At 53.1% G+C, this 21,791-nt stretch overlaps 8 protein-coding genes across 8 annotated transcripts; 4 read left to right on the plus strand and 4 right to left on the minus strand.

Annotated features, from left to right (window-relative positions):
- Positions 1–323: 323 nt before the first annotated feature.
- On the plus strand, positions 324–1,190 carry EI97DRAFT_495802 (cofilin; the record flags this gene model as incomplete). Its single annotated transcript, XM_033802455.1, has 3 exons — positions 324–342; positions 449–744; positions 818–1,190. The coding sequence occupies 3 exons, from the start codon at positions 324–326 to the stop codon at positions 950–952; spliced, it is 450 nt and encodes a 149-aa protein (XP_033651409.1). The 3' UTR covers positions 953–1,190.
- Positions 1,185–2,178, minus strand: EI97DRAFT_495803 (uncharacterized protein). Its single transcript, XM_033802456.1, has 2 exons — positions 1,987–2,178; positions 1,185–1,914 (listed from the first exon to the last, which is right to left on the minus strand). The coding sequence occupies exons 1-2, from the start codon at positions 2,095–2,097 to the stop codon at positions 1,315–1,317; spliced, it is 711 nt and encodes a 236-aa protein (XP_033651410.1). The 5' UTR covers positions 2,098–2,178; the 3' UTR covers positions 1,185–1,314.
- Positions 2,179–2,385: 207 nt separating this feature from the next.
- Positions 2,386–4,621, plus strand: EI97DRAFT_460801 (NOL1/NOP2/sun family putative RNA met; the record flags this gene model as incomplete). The annotated part of the gene is made up of 2 exons (XM_033801138.1): positions 2,386–4,093; positions 4,146–4,621. 2 exons carry the CDS (start codon positions 2,386–2,388, stop codon positions 4,619–4,621), a joined length of 2,184 nt encoding a protein of 727 aa, XP_033651411.1.
- A 2,164-nt stretch (positions 4,622–6,785) lies between these two features.
- Positions 6,786–8,748, plus strand: EI97DRAFT_382684 (glucose transporter-like protein; the record flags this gene model as incomplete). Its single annotated transcript, XM_033795869.1, has 7 exons — positions 6,786–6,838; positions 6,895–6,945; positions 7,007–7,332; positions 7,389–7,581; positions 7,631–7,899; positions 7,951–8,437; positions 8,496–8,748. The coding sequence occupies 7 exons, from the start codon at positions 6,786–6,788 to the stop codon at positions 8,746–8,748; spliced, it is 1,632 nt and encodes a 543-aa protein (XP_033651412.1).
- Positions 8,749–9,404: 656 nt separating this feature from the next.
- Positions 9,405–11,346, plus strand: EI97DRAFT_435789 (uncharacterized protein). Its single transcript, XM_033798950.1, has 3 exons — positions 9,405–9,798; positions 9,875–10,440; positions 10,501–11,346. Exons 1-3 carry the CDS (start codon positions 9,568–9,570, stop codon positions 11,249–11,251), a joined length of 1,548 nt encoding a protein of 515 aa, XP_033651413.1. The 5' UTR covers positions 9,405–9,567; the 3' UTR covers positions 11,252–11,346.
- A 1,103-nt stretch (positions 11,347–12,449) lies between these two features.
- Positions 12,450–14,282, minus strand: EI97DRAFT_460804 (uncharacterized protein; the record flags this gene model as incomplete). The annotated part of the gene is made up of 1 exon (XM_033801139.1): positions 12,450–14,282. The coding sequence occupies one exon, from the start codon at positions 14,280–14,282 to the stop codon at positions 12,450–12,452; it is 1,833 nt and encodes a 610-aa protein (XP_033651414.1).
- Positions 14,283–14,764: 482 nt separating this feature from the next.
- On the minus strand, positions 14,765–17,212 carry EI97DRAFT_460805 (kinase-like protein; the record flags this gene model as incomplete). The annotated part of the gene is made up of 7 exons (XM_033801140.1): positions 14,765–15,818; positions 15,868–16,194; positions 16,240–16,286; positions 16,339–16,614; positions 16,668–16,986; positions 17,036–17,102; positions 17,155–17,212. The coding sequence occupies 7 exons, from the start codon at positions 17,210–17,212 to the stop codon at positions 14,765–14,767; spliced, it is 2,148 nt and encodes a 715-aa protein (XP_033651415.1).
- A 1,518-nt stretch (positions 17,213–18,730) lies between these two features.
- EI97DRAFT_382893 (uncharacterized protein) lies at positions 18,731–20,981 on the minus strand (the record flags this gene model as incomplete). Its single annotated transcript, XM_033795878.1, has 5 exons — positions 18,731–19,074; positions 19,131–20,057; positions 20,109–20,432; positions 20,483–20,600; positions 20,646–20,981. The coding sequence occupies 5 exons, from the start codon at positions 20,979–20,981 to the stop codon at positions 18,731–18,733; spliced, it is 2,049 nt and encodes a 682-aa protein (XP_033651416.1).
- Positions 20,982–21,791: the final 810 nt, after the last annotated feature.

Below are 21,791 nucleotides of genomic sequence, written 5' to 3' on the forward strand. Positions count from 1 at the left end.
CCACCATAGAAAATTGGGCCCCGCAACGGAGCATCATTGCTGCATCTCTCACCTTTAACCCTTATCAAATTGCCCCCTCTCACGAATTCGCCTTCTCTGTCTACAGTGCCGGTAAGTTTAGATACGTGGATGCTGCACCCTCCAGGTGCGGGTGCCTTACGCCCCCGCTATTTATGACGGCCCGACTGGAGCTGACAAGGCAACAGAAGCACCTCAGCGGAAGCGTTGTTTGTTCCTTGTCACCTAACACCTCTCAGCACTCACAGAGATCAAGATGGTAAGATCAACCTTGAAGGCTTGATTGCGCGCCATATCTAACCCTCATGGACAGGCTCAATCCGGGTACGTGACCGCAACAACCTCCGCCCCCGCGATCGCGACCCTCGCACCTCCTAGTCTACCCCTTTCCAGGCCTTCACACTAATCCCGCGCACCAGTGTTTCCGTAGCGCCCGAATGCATCAGCACATTCAACGAGCTGAAGCTCGGCAAGAGCCTCAAGTGGATCATCTACAAGATCAGCGACGACTGGAAGGAGATTGTGGTTGAGGAGACATCCACGGATCCCGACTACAACGCATTCCGCGACAAGCTGCTGAACGCCAAGAGCAAGGACAGGCGGGGCAAGGAGGGCATGGGCGGCCGCTATGCCGTTTACGATGTCGAGTATGAGTTGGAGAGCGGCGAGGGGACGCGCAACAAGATCACCTTCATCAGCTGGTGCCCGGATGATGCGCCGCAATACGTACGTGTCACGCTATTGAAGCCTGCATTGTGTGCTAGGTTACGGTTGGGTCTTTGCTGACTTGTGTTCGCAGCCCCGCATGATGTACTCGTCTTCCAAAGAGGCTATCAAGCGATCCCTAAACGGTCTTGCGGCTGATATCCAGGCCAACGACGCCGACGACATCGAATGGGAGAACATCAAGTCCCGCGTCTCCAAGGGTCGCTAAGCAAAACATCATTCATGGCAAGGAGGTGGCAGGGAGAGTCGACGGGGTTCAATTGGCAAACCATGGAGATAGCTTTGGCAAAGCTCCAATACCTTTTCCCAGAGCCCAGGAGAAGGAAAACATGTCATTAAACACCGAGGTTTGATGGAATCGTCAACCCAAGATCTTGGTTGTTGAGGTCATCCTCGGACTGTTAGCAAGATTGTGTATGTTCATGACGGGACCAATGCAAGCAGGCAAACTTTCTTCTCAACTGTGGTATCAAGCTTCGAAACTGACCAAAGCCTATCCATGCATGTATACGGATACGATTCAGCCATCTTGCTCATCACTATTCAACAGGGCCCTTCTAACCAAGCTCCTCATCTATCCTTCTCCCAAGCCGCCTTAAACACACCGGCCAACCTGCTGCCCTCCTCCTCATTCCGTATCCTCTGAATGACGAAACCCCTCAAATCATCCCAGAACTCTTGAGTAGCAACGACCTCCTTCCCATTCGGCCCCTGCACCGCTGGAACCCCCGCTGCCAACCCCTTCTCCGCCTCCCCAGGCGCCACAGCCGGCGGACTTGGTACAGCTGCCGGAGCCGCCGCCGACGCAGTCGCTCCCCCAAGCACCATGACGCTGAACTCCACGTTCCCACCCTCAATATCCTGTCCCACAACCTCGGCCACCGTCTTGGAATCCTGCGCCGGTTTCTTCTTCCACAGGATCTTGATTTTGGCGGCGGGGATGCTGGACGCCGTGCTGTACGCTTGCTTCAGGTCGAAGATGCTTGTTGTCGAGGGTGTGATGTTCGGGACTGGCACGGTCGGGGAGGTGGGTTTCATCGGTGAGAGGGTAATGTTGATTGTTGAGGGTGTGGTGGTGGCATCTTGCTGGGATGTAGCAGTCGTGGATTGAGAGGGGCGGGGGTTGGGACGAGCGGGGTGAGGAGGATGAGGGAGACGGGGAAGTGTGAACTACACTTTTGTTAGACTGTATGTCGAGGACGAGGTAGAGAGGACCGAGAAGGGAAGGGTTGGAAGACGTACAGAAACGCCGGGCTGGTATTGGCGGGGGTCGGCGATGTGGTCTGAAGACAGCTTTATGGGACGCGAGTCCAGGGCCGAGAGGAACTGTTTGCAGAATTGAAGCTCCGACATTGTGTGATGCGACCACCTAGTCCCTTATGGTATGAGTGAATATAGAGTATAAGCTTCGAAGTTCAAGGAGTGTGGACGAGCTAACAAACACCGGCGGACGCGATGACGGCGGTGGGGCGAGCTTCACAACCGGAGGAAAAGTTCCACCGGCTCCCGAAGGCGGTGAGCGGGCTAGTCCGAAAATTTCCAGCGAAATTGCCCAGAGCTCTCTACCGGAGAGGAGGTGCATATTGGGCATAACCCTTTTTATCCTCATATTTCAATTTTTCTGAGGACGGGAAATACACAATGGCACCCCGGAAAGGCCCCAGCAATCGTATGAAAAAGCAGGGCATCCCGCCCCCGCTGGACGAATCGCTCGTGACGCGGAAACGTAAAGATGCGCCAGCTGCGCCTGTGGAGGAGAGGGGGAAGAAGAGGAGGACGGAGAGCAAGGCAGTGAAACCTGTTGCCGCTGCACAGAATAACAGTGTCAAGAAGAATAAGGAGAAGGGAAAGCCCGCGAATGCGAAGAAGAAGCCTGCACCACCTCCGCCTGCTTCGGACGAGGAGATTTCGAGCGATGAGGATGGGGTCGATGATCCCGATGTCATGGATGATAATCTTGGAGATGTGAATGTTACGGGGTTGGATGCGCTGGGCAGCGCATCGGAAAGCGAAGAGTTGGACGATGATGAATTTGGAGATTCCGGGTCGGATGTTGTGGATTCGGACACTGAGAACACGGGACGGAAAGCGGCGATGTGGTCCGACGATGAGGATGAAGAAGATATTGAAGAGAAGCTCACAGCGGCAAATATTGAGGGTTTGTCACGGAAGCTGGATATGCAGAAGGCGATTGAAGAGGCGGAGGCACAGGCGGAATTGGAAGAAGCTGCAATGCAAACTAATATTGCGGGAGATAAGCCGAAGATATTGGATGATGAAGAGGAGGGAGGCAGGCGCATAACGAATCTCGACACGACGCAGGACTTGCAACTCTTGCGCACGAGACTGAACGACACCATACGGGTGCTGGAGGATTTCAAGAACTTAGCTGAGGAGGGTCGGTCAAGAGTAGAGTATAGAGCACAGATGTTGAAGGATGTCTGCTCGTACTATGGCTACTCGGAGTTCCTGGCTGACAAGCTCCTGAATCTGTTCCCTCCCCGCGAAGCATTCGCCTTCTTTGAGGCTAATGAGACACCCCGACCCATTGTCATCCGCACGAATACTCTCCGCACACATCGTAGAGAATTGGCACAAACCCTGATAAACCGTGGCGTACAACTGGAACCCATCGGCAAGTGGTCTAAGGTCGGTCTGCAAATTTTCGAGTCGCAGGTCCCTCTCGGTGCTACACCTGAATACCTCGCTGGTCACTATATCCTCCAAGCCGCATCCTCCTTCCTCCCCGTCATGGCTCTGGCACCGCAGGAAAATGAACGCATTCTCGACATGGCCGCTGCCCCTGGTGGTAAAACTACCCATATTGCCGCGTTGATGAAGAACACTGGCTGCATCTTCGCAAACGATAGCAACAAGGATCGTGCCAAAGGTCTGATTGGCAACATCCACCGTCTGGGCTGCAAAAACACCATTGTATGTAACTACTCCGCCCTCGAGTTCCCCAAGGTTATGGGCGGCTTTGACAGAGTTCTGCTTGATGCTCCGTGCTCAGGCACTGGTGTCATTGCAAAGGATGCCAGCATCAAGACGAATAAGACCGAGGCCGATTTCATAAAACTACCGCATCTCCAGAAGCAGTTGATCCTGTCGGCGATTGACTCTGTCGACCATGCAAGCAAGACGGGAGGCTACATCGTGTACAGTACCTGCTCGGTTACTGTGGAGGAGAACGAGCAGGTGGTCCAGTATGCGCTGAATAAGCGGCCGAATGTGAAGCTTGTTGAGACGGGTTTGACGTTTGGTAAGGAGGGCTTCACAAGGTACATGGGAAAGATATTCCATCCGTCATTGAAACTGACGAGGAGATATTACCCTCATGCCTATAACGGTATGTACAGTCGACATATAATTTGCAGTGAGTGTGCGCTAACATGCTGCAGTGGACGGCTTCTTTATTGCCAAATTTAAGAAGATCGGGCCCACGCCTCCCAACGCTGTGGGTGTAGCCAATGCCACTCGTCATGGAAAGGCGGCTACAAACGGCGCAGTTGAAGAGGAGATCGTCGACAAGACTCCTATCGTTGAAGATGGAGAGAAGGACGACGACGATTTTGGCGGTTGGGACGACGAAGAGGATCAGAAGCTCATTGAGCGTGCTCAGAGAAGCGAGCTCAGGAGAAAGGGGAAGAATCCCAAAGCGGTGCTTGGTGCGAAGGCGGCGAAGGCCGCAAAGCCAGAAAAGAAGGCAGATGAGAAGAGTGAGGAGAAGGACCGCGTTAGCGAGAAGAACGATAAGCAAGATGGCAAGGTCGACTCCGCGGCTAAGACTGAGGCTAAGGCCAACGGTGTCAGTGCGAAGTCGAAAGAGGCCGAATCCAAGTCGAGGAGAAAAAGCGGAGGGAAGAAGGAGAAGTAGAGATAAGGAGGCACACTAGCATTTTGGTATACTGTGTATAAGAAGGGTATACTATTCATTGGTGAGCGATCTTCGCCACCTCAATATTCATATCAAGGATTCCCCATTACCGATCCAAGAATCCATGCCATTTCTCATACGATTCCTGTGTATCGACCGTCGTCGGTGTAGTATCTTGACATACACTTGCTGATAAGAGCCTATTTCTCGCGTATCTTGGTGTGGCAGCATTACAACTTGACCACCGACGATTAGCTTGCTCGATCAACCCTTTCCGAAGATCAACCTTCTCCAAATCTCCGAATCAAGTTGCTTGATCCAGGCCTGAGATCATACCTCTACCCCTACCCGCAACGTCGAGGCAATTTCCGAGATAATGTCCGAGCATCGGAGAATGTGGCAGCCAAAGTAGTCGGACCCAACTGACTTAACCTAAAGCACCCTAGGAACACCCTACAATAGTGCATGCAAGAAATATCTGGTGTCTGAGCTCATGTTAGCGTCTGATCATCACATCATCACCTCAAACTTCTGGTCGTTCCCAGCAACGAAGATGGCGAAGGGTAAGGGTGCGTGCGTCGTAGGAAATACAACGGAGGCAAACATCCGAGGCAGCGGCGGGCTCCTTGTGGGGCCCCAGGGGGTTGGATTCAGCCATATGGCAGACTAAAAAAGAAAGGTGTAGCAGGTCAATCGGCGATAGAATCGGGACGGCTTCATTTAATTCACCGTGGTCCTGATAAGGAAGCATTCCAGAAGCATTCCAGAAGCATTTCAGAAGCTCAATCGTTCCCAACCGTCAACACTTAGTGTGTCGTTTGGGACGTTCCTTGTGGCGGAACAGCCCTTAGTCTCGCTTCCAAGGCTCTTTTCAGAGGTACAGATAGGCTAACTCTGAGAAAGGAAGGGTTCTAAAGGGTGGTGAGCCACCAGAATCTGGGTGGCCAGCGCTCGTACTGTGATACTGACACGGTCGATAGGATAGTGGCGTGAATTTCTCTCCTCTGATATGACCGATAGGCTGGAAGTGTCGTTGAAACCAAGCCAAGGCGAAGTGGGTCCAATTTTACACCAATCCGTACGCGGGCTAGCTAAAGCTTGGTTCCCGCGGATCGGCAAGCCTAAACCTAAAAACAAGCCCAAATTCGCGCAGTGAATGGATGGATCTGAAGCCTGGTAAAACAGCGGCGAAAAACAGGTCATCATCATCATCACCACCATCATCACCATCATCGTCGCGACGGCGTCTTGTGGTGCGCGAATGCTTGATGCGTCGCGCGCCTTTTGAAAGGAACAATGCAACTTATGGGCTGGAAGGTGTCCGCTTTATTCGCCACAGGAGATGGACTCCCATTCCCAACAGTACCGAGGTTCTCCACCAAGTTGCGGGATTTTGCGAGCTTCTACCACAAGTTTTGTGCCAACTTCTTGTTCGTCTCATCTTATTTTACTTGTACACGTTGCAGAAGTTGCAACAAGTGCGGAAGAAAAAAAATTCATCGACCCATCGACCCACCTACTCAGTACTCAACAAGAAGCTAACATAGTCTTGATGCACTAAAAGTGACCGGCTTGTATCGGTCGACTTCTTTCAGGCTTCTAGCGTCGCCGGCCAAACTCCGCTGAAGGATGCACGCCAGACCAACGCTCGAAGGTGATGATGATTTTCCCTCTTGGCTGACGCATTCACAGCGCCCGTGCTACGCTACCTCAACCGTTCCTTGCTCGTCGGCTACCACGGATGGATCGCAATTGGTTCTCTGTGCTGACTCTGTCAAGGGGCGGATCCCGCTACTCAGCACGGCTCCTTTTGCCCCTCACGTAGGTGGATGCCCGTTGGCAGACTACGTGAATCTGGGGAAAGGCCCATGTACGCTATGGGACTTTCCGATTCGCCCATCGGAGGAAAGAAGGGTGTTGGACTACCGCAGTAGCGGCTGAGAAAAGTAAGATGCAGGGCATCTGGCCTGCACACGACACAGCAATCCCCGGTTACAAGTTTACCAACTAGCGGGTAGGTGATGGGGCCCCGCGTCTGGGAAAGGCATCGATGGACAGATAAAGAGAGGTTGCGCGCCCACCCCAAGGAGAGCATCCTCATCCGACGTTTGTCACTTCCTCAACTCTCCTCATCCGCCTGAAGCAGTTGAACGAGTAGCACACCATGGCCTTGCCGAGACTTTTCAAGAAACCAGCAGACGAGCCAGGGAAGGCATGGTAGGTCTCCTGTATCACATTCTTCGAGAGAATGTAAAAGCTCACATTTTCCCTAGGCCGGCCATCTTGATCGGTCTGTTCGTCGCCTTTGGCGGTGTCCTCTTTGGGTTCGTAACCTACCATAGCTTGAGACTAGAGGACGCGAAACTGAGACGAGAACTCATGCAGATATGACACCGGAACCATCTCTGGCATTATTGCCATGCCTTTCTGGAAGCGAGAATTCGCGACAGAAACGAATGCCAATGGCGAACCCATTATTACCGCCGCCCAGGACTCACTCATCGTTTCCATCTTGTCTGCTGGAACCTTCTTCGGTGCTCTAACTGCTGCGCCTGTCGGTGACCTGCTTGGTCGCCGCTTCGGCTTGATGTTTTCCGCTGGCGTGGTCTTCAACCTAGGTGTCATCCTGCAGACGGCTGCTACGGCTCAGGACCTGTTCATCGCTGGCCGTTTCTTTGCGGGTTATGGAGTGGGTCTGGTATCTGCTCTGAGTAAGCTCCCCTCCCACAAATCAAAGTCGGGTGTTCCATGAGCTAACCTTCTCCAGTTCCCATGTATCAATCCGAGACTGCGCCCAGATGGATCCGTGGCACCATTGTCGGAGCATACCAACTCGCCATCACCATTGGCCTTTTCCTGGCTGCCATCGTAAATAATGGTACAAAGGACCGGAATGACTCGGGGTCGTACCGTATCCCCATCGCCATCCAGTTCCTGTGGGCTTTGATTCTCGTCGTTGGGTAAGACAATCCCTTCCCGCCCTAGCTACACACAGCCTAATGAATCCAGTCTGCTCTTCTTGCCGGAAACCCCTCGCTACCTCATCAAGGTGGACAAGTACGACAAGGCCGTCCGATCACTTGCTAAGCTGCGCCGGCTTCCTGCGGACCACCCTGCCATTGTCGAGGAGTTGAATGAAGTGCAGGCGAACCACCTCTACGAACTGAGTCTCGGCAAGGCGTCCTACGCGGACTGCTTCCGCGGCACCGTTGGCAAGCGTCTCCTCACCGGATGCTTGTTGCAGATGCTTCAGCAACTCTCTGGTGTCAACTTTATCTGTACGGCGATCGTGTCTCCTCTTCCTGCGCTCGGCAGCTGACCCTTCCTAGTCTACTACGGAACCCAATACTTTGAGAATGCCGGCTTCCGGAACCCCTTCATTATTCAAGTCATCACCAACTCGGTTAACGTCGCTTCCACCTTCCCGGGCCTCTACATGGTTGAGAAACTGGGTCGCCGCAACCTGCTCCTCCTCGGCGCCGTCGGCATGTGTGTCTGCCAGTACGTCGTCGCCATCACAGGTACCGTAGCTGGAACTACGAACCTGCCGGCGCAGCAGGCCGCCATCGCGTTCGTGTGCATTTACATCTTCTTCTTTGCGAGCTCCTGGGGACCCGTGGCCTGGGTGGTTACGGGCGAGCTGTTCCCGCTCAAGGTCCGCGGCAAGTGCCTGTCCATGACGACGGCAAGCAACTGGCTCCTGAACTGGGCCATTGCGTACAGCACCCCTTACCTGGTCGACGAGGAGCACGCGAATCTGCAATCCAAGGTTTTCTTCGTATGGGGCTCGTGCTGCTTCGTCTGTATTGCATTCACGTAAGTTGTCCTTGCCCATTTCCCGTCTTCCTCTTCACGTCACTGACGCCCTAACCAGCTACTTCCTCATCTACGAAACCAAGGGTCTCACTCTCGAGCAAGTCGACGAGCTCTACGGCGTCGAGAGCAAGGCGTGGAAGAGCAAGAAGTTCCGTCCCACAGTACATTTCGCGGATGTGACCAAGGAAGACGAACAAAGGCGTATGAGTCTTGTAGAGATCGCCGCGAATCAGGAAAGGAAGAGGAGTTTGCAGGGCGATGGACACGCGGTGCCTGTTGCTGCGGAGACGTTGACTACGGAGAAGGTTTAAGTTGGGGGGAAGGAAGCGGGGGAAGGGAAAGCGAAGGATGGGAGATCATCTTTGTTATGAAATGATGCCAATGAGTGTTTGATGTACGATAGAAGTGAAATTGAACATGTAACTGAGAAAAGTACCGTGCAATCTGTTCAATTCACACCAACAACACCCCATCCCCTACTAACCATCCAGCTCCTTGAACTCACACGTGTATCCACTCGTTGATGGAGCACAGAAGCCCTTGTAGGACTCGTATTCTATGGCGATGCATACACGCTTATTCACTCTTAGTAGAAATAGGCAGCTTCATATCGCGATGGCGCTACATCTTCGCACTACAGTGTATATGACAATGGAACTTCTCAGATGATGCTCACCATAGTAGAGCCTAGGTCATCTTTTCGGCACATCGTTGTGTTTCCATGGATGATCAGCGTCGTGACACTGCATGGGGTGGGCGCGTAGTCCCCACCTCCCGGCGGAACGAACAGGCCTCACTCTCCAGGATTGCGGATTGCGTCATCAGCCACAGCGGTCATCGCGCACATCAACACCACCAACCTGCCATCTTCCAAGTCACAGACCTTTATCGTCATCTTGCTGAATCCTAGATTCTTGGTACTTTTGCATTTCTTTTCTACATTCCCATTTTCACCCTCTCCACAGTCCGTTTCTGCAATCGGTCCGATACCCTCGCCGTAGTCGCGGTCCTAGCGCGTGTTCGGTGCCTTTGTCCCTCTGCTAGCCAGGTACCAGTTCATCACGACCAGTGGAAGGGACAGGACCTCGGGAGACGCCGGGCGCGGTCACGTGAACGTCAAATCCCACAGAATGCTGAAGTTCCGACTCTTCAACCGCCTATCATGGCGACGGATAGCGCTGTTTGGGTCCGGGTGTGCGCTGTTTTTGTTCCTGGTGTTTACCCTCACTCCGATTATTGCGCCCTTGCCTAGGTACACGGGACCGCATGAGGTGGGCGTGCTGGACATTGAGACGGAGGTGGAGAGGAGGGTGGTGTTTAGTGAGGCCGTGTTGAAGGAGAGTGGGGTGAAGGCTTTTGAGGTATGTTTATACAGGCGCTCTTTGGACTCTGTGTTTTGTTTTCCCCTTCCAAATCACACAGCTAACCCGACTCCAGCTTAACACCCTAGCCATCACACTCTACTACCCATCCATCCCCCGTCCCCCCGGATCCTCAGGTCCCCAACCTCTCGCCCGTCCCTGGCTTCCTCAACCCCTCGCCCCAATCGGCACTGGCTACGCCCGCATGCTAGGGATCTACTGGCGACCTCTTCAACTCCTCTTAACCGGCACCCTCTGGGCGCTCGGCTCCAAGACAGTCATCCCCGGCATCGTCGACGCACCCTTGATTCCCGCCACCGAGGTCGTTCTCGTAAGCCAAGATGGCGACATGCACGAGCCAAAGGGATCCCTGATAGAGCAAGCTGAGAACGCGAAAAACGACAGCGAAAAGCTGGAACTGAGGAGCAATCATTTCGGAGCGAGGAAATTGCCCCTTGTTGTCTTCTCTCACGGTATGGCCGGCATGTCTCAATCATATTCGCACTATTTGGGCTCGATTGCCAGTCATGGCTATGTTGTTGCGGCCGTGGAGCACAGAGATGGAAGCGGTCCAGGTTCGATTGTGCATTTCGCGAATGGAACATCGAAGCCCGTTTGGCATGTGCAGCTGCACGATTTGGAGTACGTATCCCCGCCTCCCCTCATTGATGAAAGAACCCAAATACTGACAACCTTCAACAGAGCAGACCCCCCCATGACCCTCTCCCAACTCAAAACCGCCCAGCTCGCCTTCCGCGAATCCGAGATGCTCGAAACGATCCGCCTCTTCCGCCGCCTCAACGCAGGCGCCGGCACCAACTTCACCAACCTCAAACCGGACAGCCCGGAGACGTCGCTCCCGGGCTTCGAGAACCGCCTCGACCTCGACGCCGTCACCGTCATCGGGCACTCGTACGGCGCCACGGGGATCCTGCAGGCGCTCAAGGGCGCGCGCGACAAGGAGACGCCGCTGAATGGCGGGATCGCGCTGGACCCGGGCAAAGCGTCGGGACCGCTGAACCATGACATCGATGTCCCGCTGCTGGTGATGCAGTCGGGCGAATGGACAGACACGAAGCCCGATCTCGACTTCTACGGCCAGGGCCCGCATTTCTCCGTCGTGCAGCGGCTCGTCCGGGGCGTCAAGAAGGGATGGTTCAAGACGCTCCGGGGCACGGCGCACCCGAGCTGTACGGATGCGCCGCTCATTGTGCCGTGGATCATGAAGATGGTGATGGGGACGACGCTGGAGGCCAGGACGGCGCTGGAGGAGTATATTGATGTCAGTGTGGGGTTTTTGGAGTTTTTGAGGACGGGCAAGGGACCGACGCAGATGGTGCTGCAGAGTGGAGTTACCAGTGAGTGGGGACCGCTTGGGGAAGAAGGGAAGAGGGGAGTTGTGAGGGGAGAGAAGGGCGGGGAGTGGGAGGTTCATGCTGTGCCGAGGGGATAGAGCCTGTAGGTGAAGGGGTCGGGATGGTAGGAGGTAGTGGTTGCGAGGCACCTAATTGCATTATTATGTTTATTCTTATTACACAGATGAAACAGAAAGAAAAGTTCATCGTCGATATGGTTTTATAACCTGCACAACTCTTCTCAGCGTCTCGCGTGCTTCCAACAATGCATACAGTTCCTAAGTATGTCCTTCCGTCGCCGAATAAATAATACACTGCAACTCGCCTACGTGATTGGCCGACCGCAGTATCCTATCCCGTGGATTTTGTTGTACAACGGCAAGAAATCGATTCCGACTATCCACCAATAAGACGACGTCACTAGTACGTTATGGATTTTGCCACCATTGCCTGATTCGTCAGTACCCATCCTACTTTACATCTCAAGTTACACCTACTAACTACTGTGACTCACTCCCTTCGCTACCTTTCCCCGTATGCAGCTAGCCGCGAAGTAACCTGATACCTATATAACTAATCTCCTAGGTACCCCGCGAGGTATATCATATCACCTGGCGACAACCCGCCTTCTACAACAACCATCACAGCGTCTTGAAGAACTCCAACACCCCATTTCCCAGCCCCCATACACTATATAACTATCGCGGATCATTACAAACCTCTTCCTTTCTCGCCTCATGTCATAACCTGTGATATACCGGGATACCCCATCAGGATGATGCTCGGGGCCTCATCATTTGTCAGTAGCGTTGGCCGACTTTGGCCGATACCACAGTAACAAAGCCCCCGCAACTCTACGATGCTACGCTCGTGTGAGCTGCGCAGCGCACAGTTGTGCTCAGCGGTATCTTATTAGGACCAGTGAACTCGTGGGTAATAATCACCAGTGTCTTGAGTGTCAAAGATATATTGTCGTATTACTATTCTACAGAATCAATCTGTTACCCAACGGCGAAACGCATCATTCCCACCACCGCTTTACACTCTGACCCCTTTCCAAACTATGATGACCGAGAGAGAGGAAATGTAGAAAGAATAGACCCTGAACAATACATCTCTTCTGCCGTTAAACCTCTTATTCAAGAATTAGACATTAAGATCCTGCACGACAACATGAACAATAGCACCGCCGCCCGCCAATGATCATTCCATCATAACCACCTCAACCTCATCACCGCATCATTCTTTACATCAGGCCACGGAATCTGTTCCGCTGTTGTTTCCTCCTCGACGTAATCAAGAAGTGGACTTCGCCACCCGACCTCGTCGCCTCTTGCGCAACATTGCCTTGAAGGAGCCCACGATTCCAGTGCGACTCTTCTCCTCCTTCTCTTTCCGCTTCTCCTGCGCATGCTTCTTCATCACATTCAGCGCGCACCGCGAGCCCTCCAAGGCCATGGCCGTACGCTCGAATTGCATCGGTCCGTCGGCTCCGCCACTAGCGCAGTCCAACATTGCGTACGCACGCTGGAGTTTCTCGCCACGGTCGCCGGTCGAATCCACGCTATAGATCTCGACCAGCGCTCGTCTTATCGAGACGGATTTGCTGGATCCGGAGCGGCCAGAGGAGCTGCTGGCACGCGGGAGACTGGGTTGCGGTGCTGCTGTTGCCTTCCAGTTGCTGGAGGCAATGCTGGGAGCTTCCAGGGTGGGCTCCATCGAATCGCGTCTATCCAGGTCGATGGACTCTGGTGTTGTTTGATGAAAGTCGTTGCCGTTCAGGCTGTGCGACTCCGCTGGAGTTTCGCGTACAGGGAAGAGTTGCATGATGGTGGGATGAGTATGGAGCACCGGTGATGATCCTTCGTCTGGGATGTCGTTGAGAGGCTCTTGGGTTTGGTCTGCCTCTGCGATGGTGATGGGTGTAGGACAGGTTGTCGCTGGAGTTTCTGGGTGGTGAAGAGTGGTGGAAGATGGAGACCTCTGGAGGTCTCGGGGGCTGGCGTTTATACCGTGAGAGGGAGGCGCCGGCGTCATACGTTCGCAAGCCCAGACGCTCTGGGAGCTAACGTTGCTACTGACGCCGTTGTGACAGTAGCCCAGTGACACTGAGTGCGCGGCCGATGTGGTGCCGGAGGGTTCCATGAGGATTCCTCCGTCACATGAGGGCATACTGCTTGTAGATGGGATACCATCGTCTCGATATGGGGTGCCACTCGCCGTACTCGGTTTTCTGGAGGGCCAACAGCTCATCAGCGACATGATCTCTTCGGTCAAGTTGGGACAAATCTCTCCAGCCGACCGGTCGGCGCGTCTCGGTGCTTTCATCATCTGTAACGGGGGGAACGGGTTGCCAGTAGAGCCACACTCCCCTTCATCCTCAGACAACGACAATAAATCTGGACTGTCGCAAGAAAATATGCTGCATTCTTCTGCATTCCAAGGCGAAGATGTAGTAAAATCATCCCACGCGAGCGCTTTCGGGGCCAAAGGACGTGTGGGCAATGGTGATACAATGACCGGGGCGTCGCACGCTGTCCGCGAGTCCGTCCGCGCGTCTAATGACGATGGTTTCTCGTCTAGCGATGAACATGCGCTGGCATATGACGTCTCGGTCGGAGTCGGGCGGTAGTCGGATGCCGCGTTGACCGAAGAACCCGTACTCGAAGCATGACGTGCGATCGAACACCACGCTGTTGTCGTGTCGGGCTGGGGATGGCATATGGGGGGATTGCCGTTAGGGGTGGGTATCCGAACTCGCTCCTGCGTCCTACTCGAAGTGCGGTTTATTGACTTCGACCAGAGGTCCTTTGCTGCGCTAAATCCCCAGCCAGCTACTTCGTCTCCCTCGGCAGGTACGTTATATCTCCTCAGATGAGGTTGCTCGGGGGTATATGCGCGATAAGTCTCAATGTTGCGGAAAGGCAGGCCATGGCACTCGATGTTTCGTTCCAGGTTGCCGGCCTCCCTTACGACGGCATCTTGGTGTCGTTTACGGCGTTTGCGGCCTGTGAGGACAATGGTAGAGCGGCGGAGTGCTGAGCAAGTGCGCAGAGGAGAAGGCGACTGGGATCGACTGGCGACTTCGGCATGGCCTTTCGCGACGCCGGAACTGAAGGTAGATGTCATGAGTCTAGTGGCTTTTACTGTTCAATGAATAGCGAAGGTAAAGCTGCTGAGTATGTGTGCACATCTGCTTTGGGCGCGAAAGAAGACGGCGAAGGACTGTAAGAGAACGTCTTACAAAAGAAAGAGCTAGGAGAGCGAGACGCTAATCTCAATCTGTGGTCCTTCCCTGACTTCATACGGGCGAACTGGGATGGCAGCGACGAGTCGAATGGTGTTGAGGCGAACCTTCCCACAGAGTACTTACACATATCACCCAATGCAAATGCTTTAGGTCACAGTTCTGGATATGGGGCACAGTGGACAGGTAGTAGAAGAACATTTCCGTCGTCTTCTGCCTACTGTTTATGGAACCTGACTGACTGGTTTCCGGGCCATAAGCCTACTCCTTGAGGTGATGAAGCCACCACAGCAAACAACCTGGTATGATTCTGGAAGTGGAATGTCAGTGCCGCTGCAAATTAGTGTGGGCCATGCCCCATAGATTATGCTGGTGTACAGCGCAGTCTTCTACGCTTTGTCAGATTTGCGAAGTATACGGTTGACTCTCGAGCGTCCTGGACTTCTTCATGTTCGTTAACGGTTTTGCTGTTATCAGAAAGGGCATCAGGCGCAAATGTTCTTCGGTCTCTCTTACGACGGTGCACCGGTGTTTCGGGAACAAGAACTGGATCCTCTTCACTTGGGGTTTCAGGTGGAGGCGCAGGCACTGAGAAGTTGTACTCGGAGCACCACTCAGTGGACATGATCTCGTCAACTTGGTGACAGCTACCTGGTGGATCGTTTCTCATTCCATGAGACATGTACCTGGCCGAGATTCTGAGGGGGAGAGAGTACTGCTCCGCAGACTGCTTGGAAAGTTGTTGGTTTGCACAAACACTCTGGATATGGTGATAAGAGTCTGGAACCTGCGGTAGCCTCTGGGCGCATTCCTCCTCGTGTGACTCCGGTAGAGATGGCAGCGGCGAATTTGCTCGCCTTAGTTGAGAAGCGGCGACCTGTCTATTAGACTTGTGAGTGGAAGACCCGCGACGACGTCTGAAGTGGCGAGATAATACATCCTTTGTTAGAAGAGGACGCTTCGATCTTGATTGCGGTAGGTGACCAGTCACCGCGACAGGTTCGACCAACCCGCAGTTCGATCTGCGTGCTTGCCAATCTCGTACAGACTTCTCGTAAAGCGCATCGAATGCGGCAGCATGATAACTGTTGGAGAACCAGGGATGGGTCAGTGCCTGTGTCGCGGTCATACGACGATCTTCTTGTAGCACCAGAAGATTTCTGATAAAATCTTTCGGCCTTGGTCCCACATTTCGCCAGACTGGGTGAGTGTTATCCTGCAGGAAACTAAGGTCGCATCTAGCAGCTACATCCAGGAGAGCTTCGCAATACATTGGATCGGAGCGCGGACAACCTGGAGGAGCGAAAATGACATCGCCAGATAGTAGTGTGCCTGTAATAGCACCGATAGACCACATATCCACGGCCATGGAATAGCCTGCACCGGCTGGGATGCTTTTGTTTTTCTTGTGTATTTCGCTACGGCTTGGTCAGTGGAAGCAGACAAGTTAGCATGGATGTAGCTTACGGAGCGGCGTACTCCATTGTCCCTGCGTAGGAAAGCATTCGACGGTTGTTTGCGGTCGAGCTGATACATAAGTCTGTTGGGTGGCCAGGCAGGTACCTGGCGTTGCCGAAATCGCTGATCACTATGCGACATCCGTCGTCAAGAGAGGTCATTAGTATGTTGTCAGGTTTTAGATCCCGGTGTACAATGGACTGGCCATGCAGATACTCGACGCCCTTGAGGACCTGTCTGATGATGACAGCAGTTTCCATGTCATTGAGCTTGCCGCCTTTATACTCCAGATACGAGAAGAGGTCGCCGCCGGAGACAAGATCTTGGAAAATGTATCTGTGTTCGTCAGTGGCTGAGCGTTTAGACCTCTTGCCGCTTTACATAGTGTCGTTACTCCAGAACACCTTCTCAATTGCAATTACATTTGGCTTGAGAGGTTAGCGTTCGCGATTAAGCTGTATCTGTGACGTTGTGTCTTACGTGACTCAAATCCTTCAGAATTTCAAACTCACGAAAGCACTTCTTCACCCTGTCAGGCAAGTGTGAGGTGTGCGCCCCGTTGTTGCCTTGTGATTGCTCATGGTATTTTGATGGATATCGCAGTCGAGAGGGCGGCTGCTTTGGCCATATGCGTCGGAGGTCAATTATCTTGCAAGCAACTTGGCGCTGTGTCTTTTGATGATAGCCGACCATGACTTTACCGAATCCACCAGCTCCGAGAACACGACCGGTAATGAGGTAACGACGAGCAAACATCTGAAGATATGAGCAATCTTTTCCATGGAGACTGTGATGAGTCTGCCACCAACCTGCCTCTCTCGCTGCTGGACGGGCGTTAGAACCTCCTCCCGGACTGGTGTAACTGACCGATAGACCAGCGTGACCGAGTCCGATAAGCGTAGTTCATCTCCATCGTCCAGGAGAAACGCACTGTTGCGGGTCATACGGATGCCCCCGCTCTGCGAGCTTGCACATTCTGAATTAGCTTTCTTCAAGTACGTCCCGTTAGTTGACAGATCGGTGGCATAGACAAATGGTGGTATTCCCGAAACCGGATCCTGTTCGTACAGGATGCAGTGAATTCGGAGATGTCGGTTAGATATCACGGGGTCCGGCCATGACCGTCGGCTAAGGCAACGTCAGAAAAGGATTCATTGTATACTTGTGCGACACTTACCACGCAGAAAACTGCCTCCCGAGATAGAACTGTTCGCTCCCGTATATTTCAATGCCCGACCGAGTATCTGCTCTGATCAACAACTATCATGATGAAGAAAGAGGGGACAATTGACTCACCCTCAGTGTCTCGACCAGCTAGTTTTACTTGCAGATACGCCACTATATCTCCCGCCATCTTCCTCCCCACAACCCCCGCGTTCCTTCAGTCAAATTCGAGGATGCGTAAGAGAAAATGTTATGGTGTTCCGTCACTGTTTCCTCACAGGTCGCTTGCCAAGCCACCTACACAAAAGGAGGTTAGTGCAACTCGCTTAATCGACAGCTCCGCACAACAAAGAGCTGCTGCGGACCCCTCTCCGTTTCTTCTTCATCCCACTGCACTCATCTCGACAGCCAGGTACGTTGTCATTCACCACTTCTTCTTCCCTTCTTGAGCTCCAATTGAGCGAGTGTGCGCCGTCTTGACAGCGCCGGAGCTGAACTGCGCCACGGTACACTTGATTGCATAACGCTGACCTCATACCTGCAGTTCTACTAGCCGACAAGATGAGAGCCAAATGGAGAAAGAAGAGAGTTCGACGCCTCAAGCGTAAGAGAAGGAAGACGAGAGCCAGATCGTGAGTTCCCTGCTCGCCAGAATGAGAGGCGTGAATCTGACTTCTCTACAGCAAGTAAACTACTCGACCCTCAATCTCAGCACCGGCGTTCTCGGCATCGACCACTTTGAACGACAACTGAAATCAGCACTTTTCCCTGTGACTCGCAGTTCTCGATCATCTACTGCTTACGTCTACCATCACCAATCGGCTTCGGAGTTGCGCATGCAGCAGCCTGTGGATCTCTTACGGGGTTCGCAAGAGTGGGATCATCTTGAACGTCATGGAGAGCTGGTCAAATATTCGTTGAGGAGCTTCGGGAGTTACTTGAACACTCTGTACTCAGATGGTCGTTCTAACACCGACTCGGCCTTTGGCCTTGTCTTTGAGCGAGATATCTGCCACGTGGATATGTGACAGCGACGAATACATGTTTCACGACAATTTTCTTGACTGCCAATCGTGACAATTTCGCTATGTGTGACGAGATGTTAAACTCTGTAAGGCACATTGTGGGTCCCCCTCTTTGCTAGCAAGTATATATACTTGTGGTATCGAATAAGTATGTCTGCAGGACAAATGCCATAAACTTAAGGTAGCGCTCCAATATGCAGGCGGTCATCTAACATCCAGCTAACCGCACTCTGAATTCAAGCATCATGTCCACCTTGATAAAGCAGTGAAGAGGGCTTTGCCATAGACTACGAAACAAAGATCAGCTGCTCGCACACAATCGATCTACGCTCCTTTGCAACCCTCTCCACCAATATGTACCTCATGGGCAACACTCACGTCACCCTTCAACTTCCACCGCACTCTATCTTTTACTTCCCCTTCTACTTACGATACACACCAATATGCCCAGCATAACTTCCTCATCCGCCAGCATCTCCGTTGGATAACCTACTCGCAATCCCACTGGCCTTCATTAGACTCGAAATTGCATGCACAGTTTCAAAGCATAATATAATGCTAGCCTACATTACGGGAATATACTTAAGCAGGAAGACATATAGCCCACTTGTATACATCTTGCACAGTCCAACCCGCCTCCCTCTCTACCCCGTCACATCCTCACTTTCCACAGCAACCCCCCTTCAGCTCCCCTCCCTAAACGCCAACCGAGAGATCTTATCCACCAAAGCCCCTCCCTGCTCAACCCCACTCGGCACACTACAATAACTGGGTGGGACATCCAAGCACGGATTCCTGAGGAAGAAATGTCTGGGCCGGAGAAGGAGACTCATCGGCTCCGCCGGCATGACGGGGAAGTCCTCCGGGGCGGGGAAGTGCGTGAGGCCAAACGTGTGCCAGAGAACGATATCCGTGTTCGCGATGTTGGCAGTCGGGTTGGCGGCGATCCAGGCGGGGAGGCCTTGCGAGGGCTCACCCGACGTTTGCGGGACGTGTCGGCCGGCCGGGTGGATTTGGTCGTCGTCGTCTGTTTTGAAGTCAGTTGAGCATTATAGTAGGAGTAGAAGAATGGGCAGGGCGTACACTTGGTAACGTGCACTGCATGCCTTGCGAATCCCGCTCTCTTCCACACCAGTCCTCCCTCCTTCGGCATCAACTCTGGCACCTCCCTGCTTACCAGCTTGTACGAGACGGGCTTCCCGCTGTAAGGATGCAACTTGTTTTCGTTGCAGATATCCCACGTGCGGCTCGTAGCGGCATTGTAGTCGCTCTGTGCTTGCACGGGATTTTCGAAGCGTGTCTTCTTTGCGTAGAAAGCATTGCCGTATTTGTTTTCATCGCTGCCGACGGGGGCGTCGGAGCGTGTGGCGTCGACTTGGTAGACGGTGTTTTCGGGGCCGTCGATGTTGGGATCGATTCGTAGACAGAAGAGATGCTGATGGTTGTGTGCGTTGACTCCGGGGTAGACCTGCGTGCCCCAGCCATTCGTATCCTCGTCGGGGTTCATGGCGTACGTGTTCAAGATCCCCGTGAGCTTGATTTCGAGCTGGATGGTGCCGTCCTGGTGGAAGATCCAATATACGCAATACTCGTAGTTTGCGGCAGTGAAGATGTGGGAGATGATGAGTTTACGGGCGCGTGTGACGGTGCAGCTATTGTCGCGGAAGTCGGTGTGCTTGAAAAGGATACCGGCGTCCTCTTCGTGAATGCAGATGGCGTTCTTGATAGTAGTAGCTTGCCCGGCGCGGTTCACGAAGGAGGCGTCCATGTAGTGGATGGCGCCTTTGCAGTCGCAGCCCACACTGAGCGAGTTGGTCATATAGCCGCCTCCGTACTCGCCCAGATCGAAGGCGTGTTTGCGTTGATGCGGGTGCTCGGGGTTTCCGTAAGGCACAACCATCTCGGCGAGGGAGAGGCGCCAAAAGGTGGGCCGTTCATTGCCTTTGTCGTTAAAGGTGATGTTGGAGAGGACGAGGCCTTCGCGGTAGTTGAAACCAATGTGTAGCTTCCCTAGACTCTGGTTAGTATCACAAGCTGTAGAACAAAATAGATACAACTTACAGTTCTGCCAGCTGATGATTCGGCCGTCCATTTTGAAGGAGACGCCTTCTGGTTGTGTGATATTGATGGGCTTAAGGTCCGTTCTGTAACCTCCTTCGGCCTCAATCGCTGCGGTATGGTAATTGCTCGGTGGCGCCTTGTTGACGGGTCTCCGTACCGGTGGAATATCGATGTGGATGATTTCTTGTGTGTCTGCATTGAAGATGGGGCAGAAATCGAGGGGATAGCTGTACTGGCTATCATCTATGTGCGGGCGGTAATACATGAGGGCTTGCTGGAGGCGGACGTTGCTTCCGAAGCGTTCATCGTAGCCAATTGTCCAGGCTGCTCAGGTATCAGCAGTTTAAGATTTCGGCAAGGGCCAATCTGCTTACGATCGCAGTAGACCTTGTCCATATCCTCTGGGGGAATGCCAATGATGCCACACTGTTCAATGACCTTGGGATCTTTCCTCACTATGGACTCAACGATCTGGAGATCTTCCATGGTGATCTGGGCTGTTTAGTGAATTTCGAATACAAGATATGGAAATCCTACAAGGGGCTGAACACCCTCAGTCAATTGCCAGCTCACGATCTTTCCTTCGGTCAGGTCCACAATGCCGTCATACACCTTGCTTCCTCTTCCAACAGCGACGACGTCTGCCACTCTGTGAGGCCGTGGTGTGCCCTTGGGATCTTGGAGCCAAGCCATCATCTCCGCCTTTCGGGGTTCCCATAATGTAACAGTATTGAAGAAGAGGCCATTGTGCTCCTTGCGGATGATTGCGACTGCTGTCTCAATCTCGGCTTCGGTAAGAGGGTCGAGCGGATACGGCGGCCCCGTATCGCCTGAGACGATAGCAGCCGTCTGCTTGAGTCTATCAAGAGCCATTCTGTGGGTGTTTAATCACGATGCGGGAGAAGGGAAGGAAGTGATAAGGCAAGTCTGCTGTACAACCTTGGAATGAAGAGGGGAAATGGGAATACTTAAACTTGCAGAATCACTAAGGTCGTTCCCCATCTCGACGAATGTGACATGAATAAAAAGGTAAGGGACCATATAAAGCAGCCTTGACTATACCTAGAAAGGAATTTAAGTATGCCTATAAGAGCACGCTCTCATAAATATCCAGTTGTCAACTCGAGGTTGTTATCAACGATAAGAGCTCCCCGGCCCTCGGCATTCGCAGAACGAATGCGGCAAAGCCGGTGTTGAGCGCCCCGCCTCCGCCAACTCGCATGTCTGGCCAGGGGCGTTTCGCTGGCGGTTTATCCCTTCTCTGGTTGATATGGTTATGGCGGGGCGCTCCGACCTAGGGCCTGGTTGTAGGATGGGACAAGGAGCGTGGGATGTTCTGATGGAAACAAACCAGGAGAGACAGGTGCGACGGCCGCCGGGAATTGATAAGGACCACTGTGACTGTGAATTCCGAATCTCCAGTAATTGCATCGAACATAGGAGTCTCGAGGGTACCCTCACGCTAAATATCAGGAGTCTCAGCATCGTTGATAGCGTGTTGTTCGATTGCATTGGTAGTGCAGCGATGTAACGTCTTCCACCAGTCACCGGCCCATACCAGTCACCGGCCCATACCAGTCACCGGCCCATAACGTATTAGGTCAGCAAGTGCACGTTCCCACCAAATGCACGCTCTCCACCAAAATCACAAAATCTTCAACACACGATATCTCTACCAATATG

The sequence above is a fragment of the Westerdykella ornata genome (assembly GCF_010094085.1).
Source record: "Westerdykella ornata strain CBS 379.55 unplaced genomic scaffold EI97scaffold_24, whole genome shotgun sequence".
In the NCBI taxonomy this organism is placed as follows: Eukaryota; Fungi; Ascomycota; class Dothideomycetes; order Pleosporales; family Sporormiaceae; genus Westerdykella; species Westerdykella ornata.

What these genes read in the sequence shown, in the direction of transcription:
- EI97DRAFT_495803 (XM_033802456.1), bottom strand. Translation starts at nt 2,097, where the DNA reads ATGTCGGAGCTTCAATTCTGCAAACAGTTCCTCTCGGCCCTGGACTCG. An exon ending in AATACCAGCCCGGCGTTTCT is followed by an intron (nt 1,915 to 1,986) that starts GTACGTCTTCCA and finishes ACAAAAGTGTAG; the next exon opens with TTCACACTTCCCCGTCTCCC.
- EI97DRAFT_435789 (XM_033798950.1), top strand. Translation starts at nt 9,568, where the DNA reads ATGCTGAAGTTCCGACTCTTCAACCGCCTATCATGGCGACGGATAGCG. An exon ending in GTGGGGTGAAGGCTTTTGAG is followed by an intron (nt 9,799 to 9,874) that starts GTATGTTTATAC and finishes ACCCGACTCCAG; the next exon opens with CTTAACACCCTAGCCATCAC. An exon ending in GTGCAGCTGCACGATTTGGA is followed by an intron (nt 10,441 to 10,500) that starts GTACGTATCCCC and finishes AACCTTCAACAG; the next exon opens with AGCAGACCCCCCCATGACCC.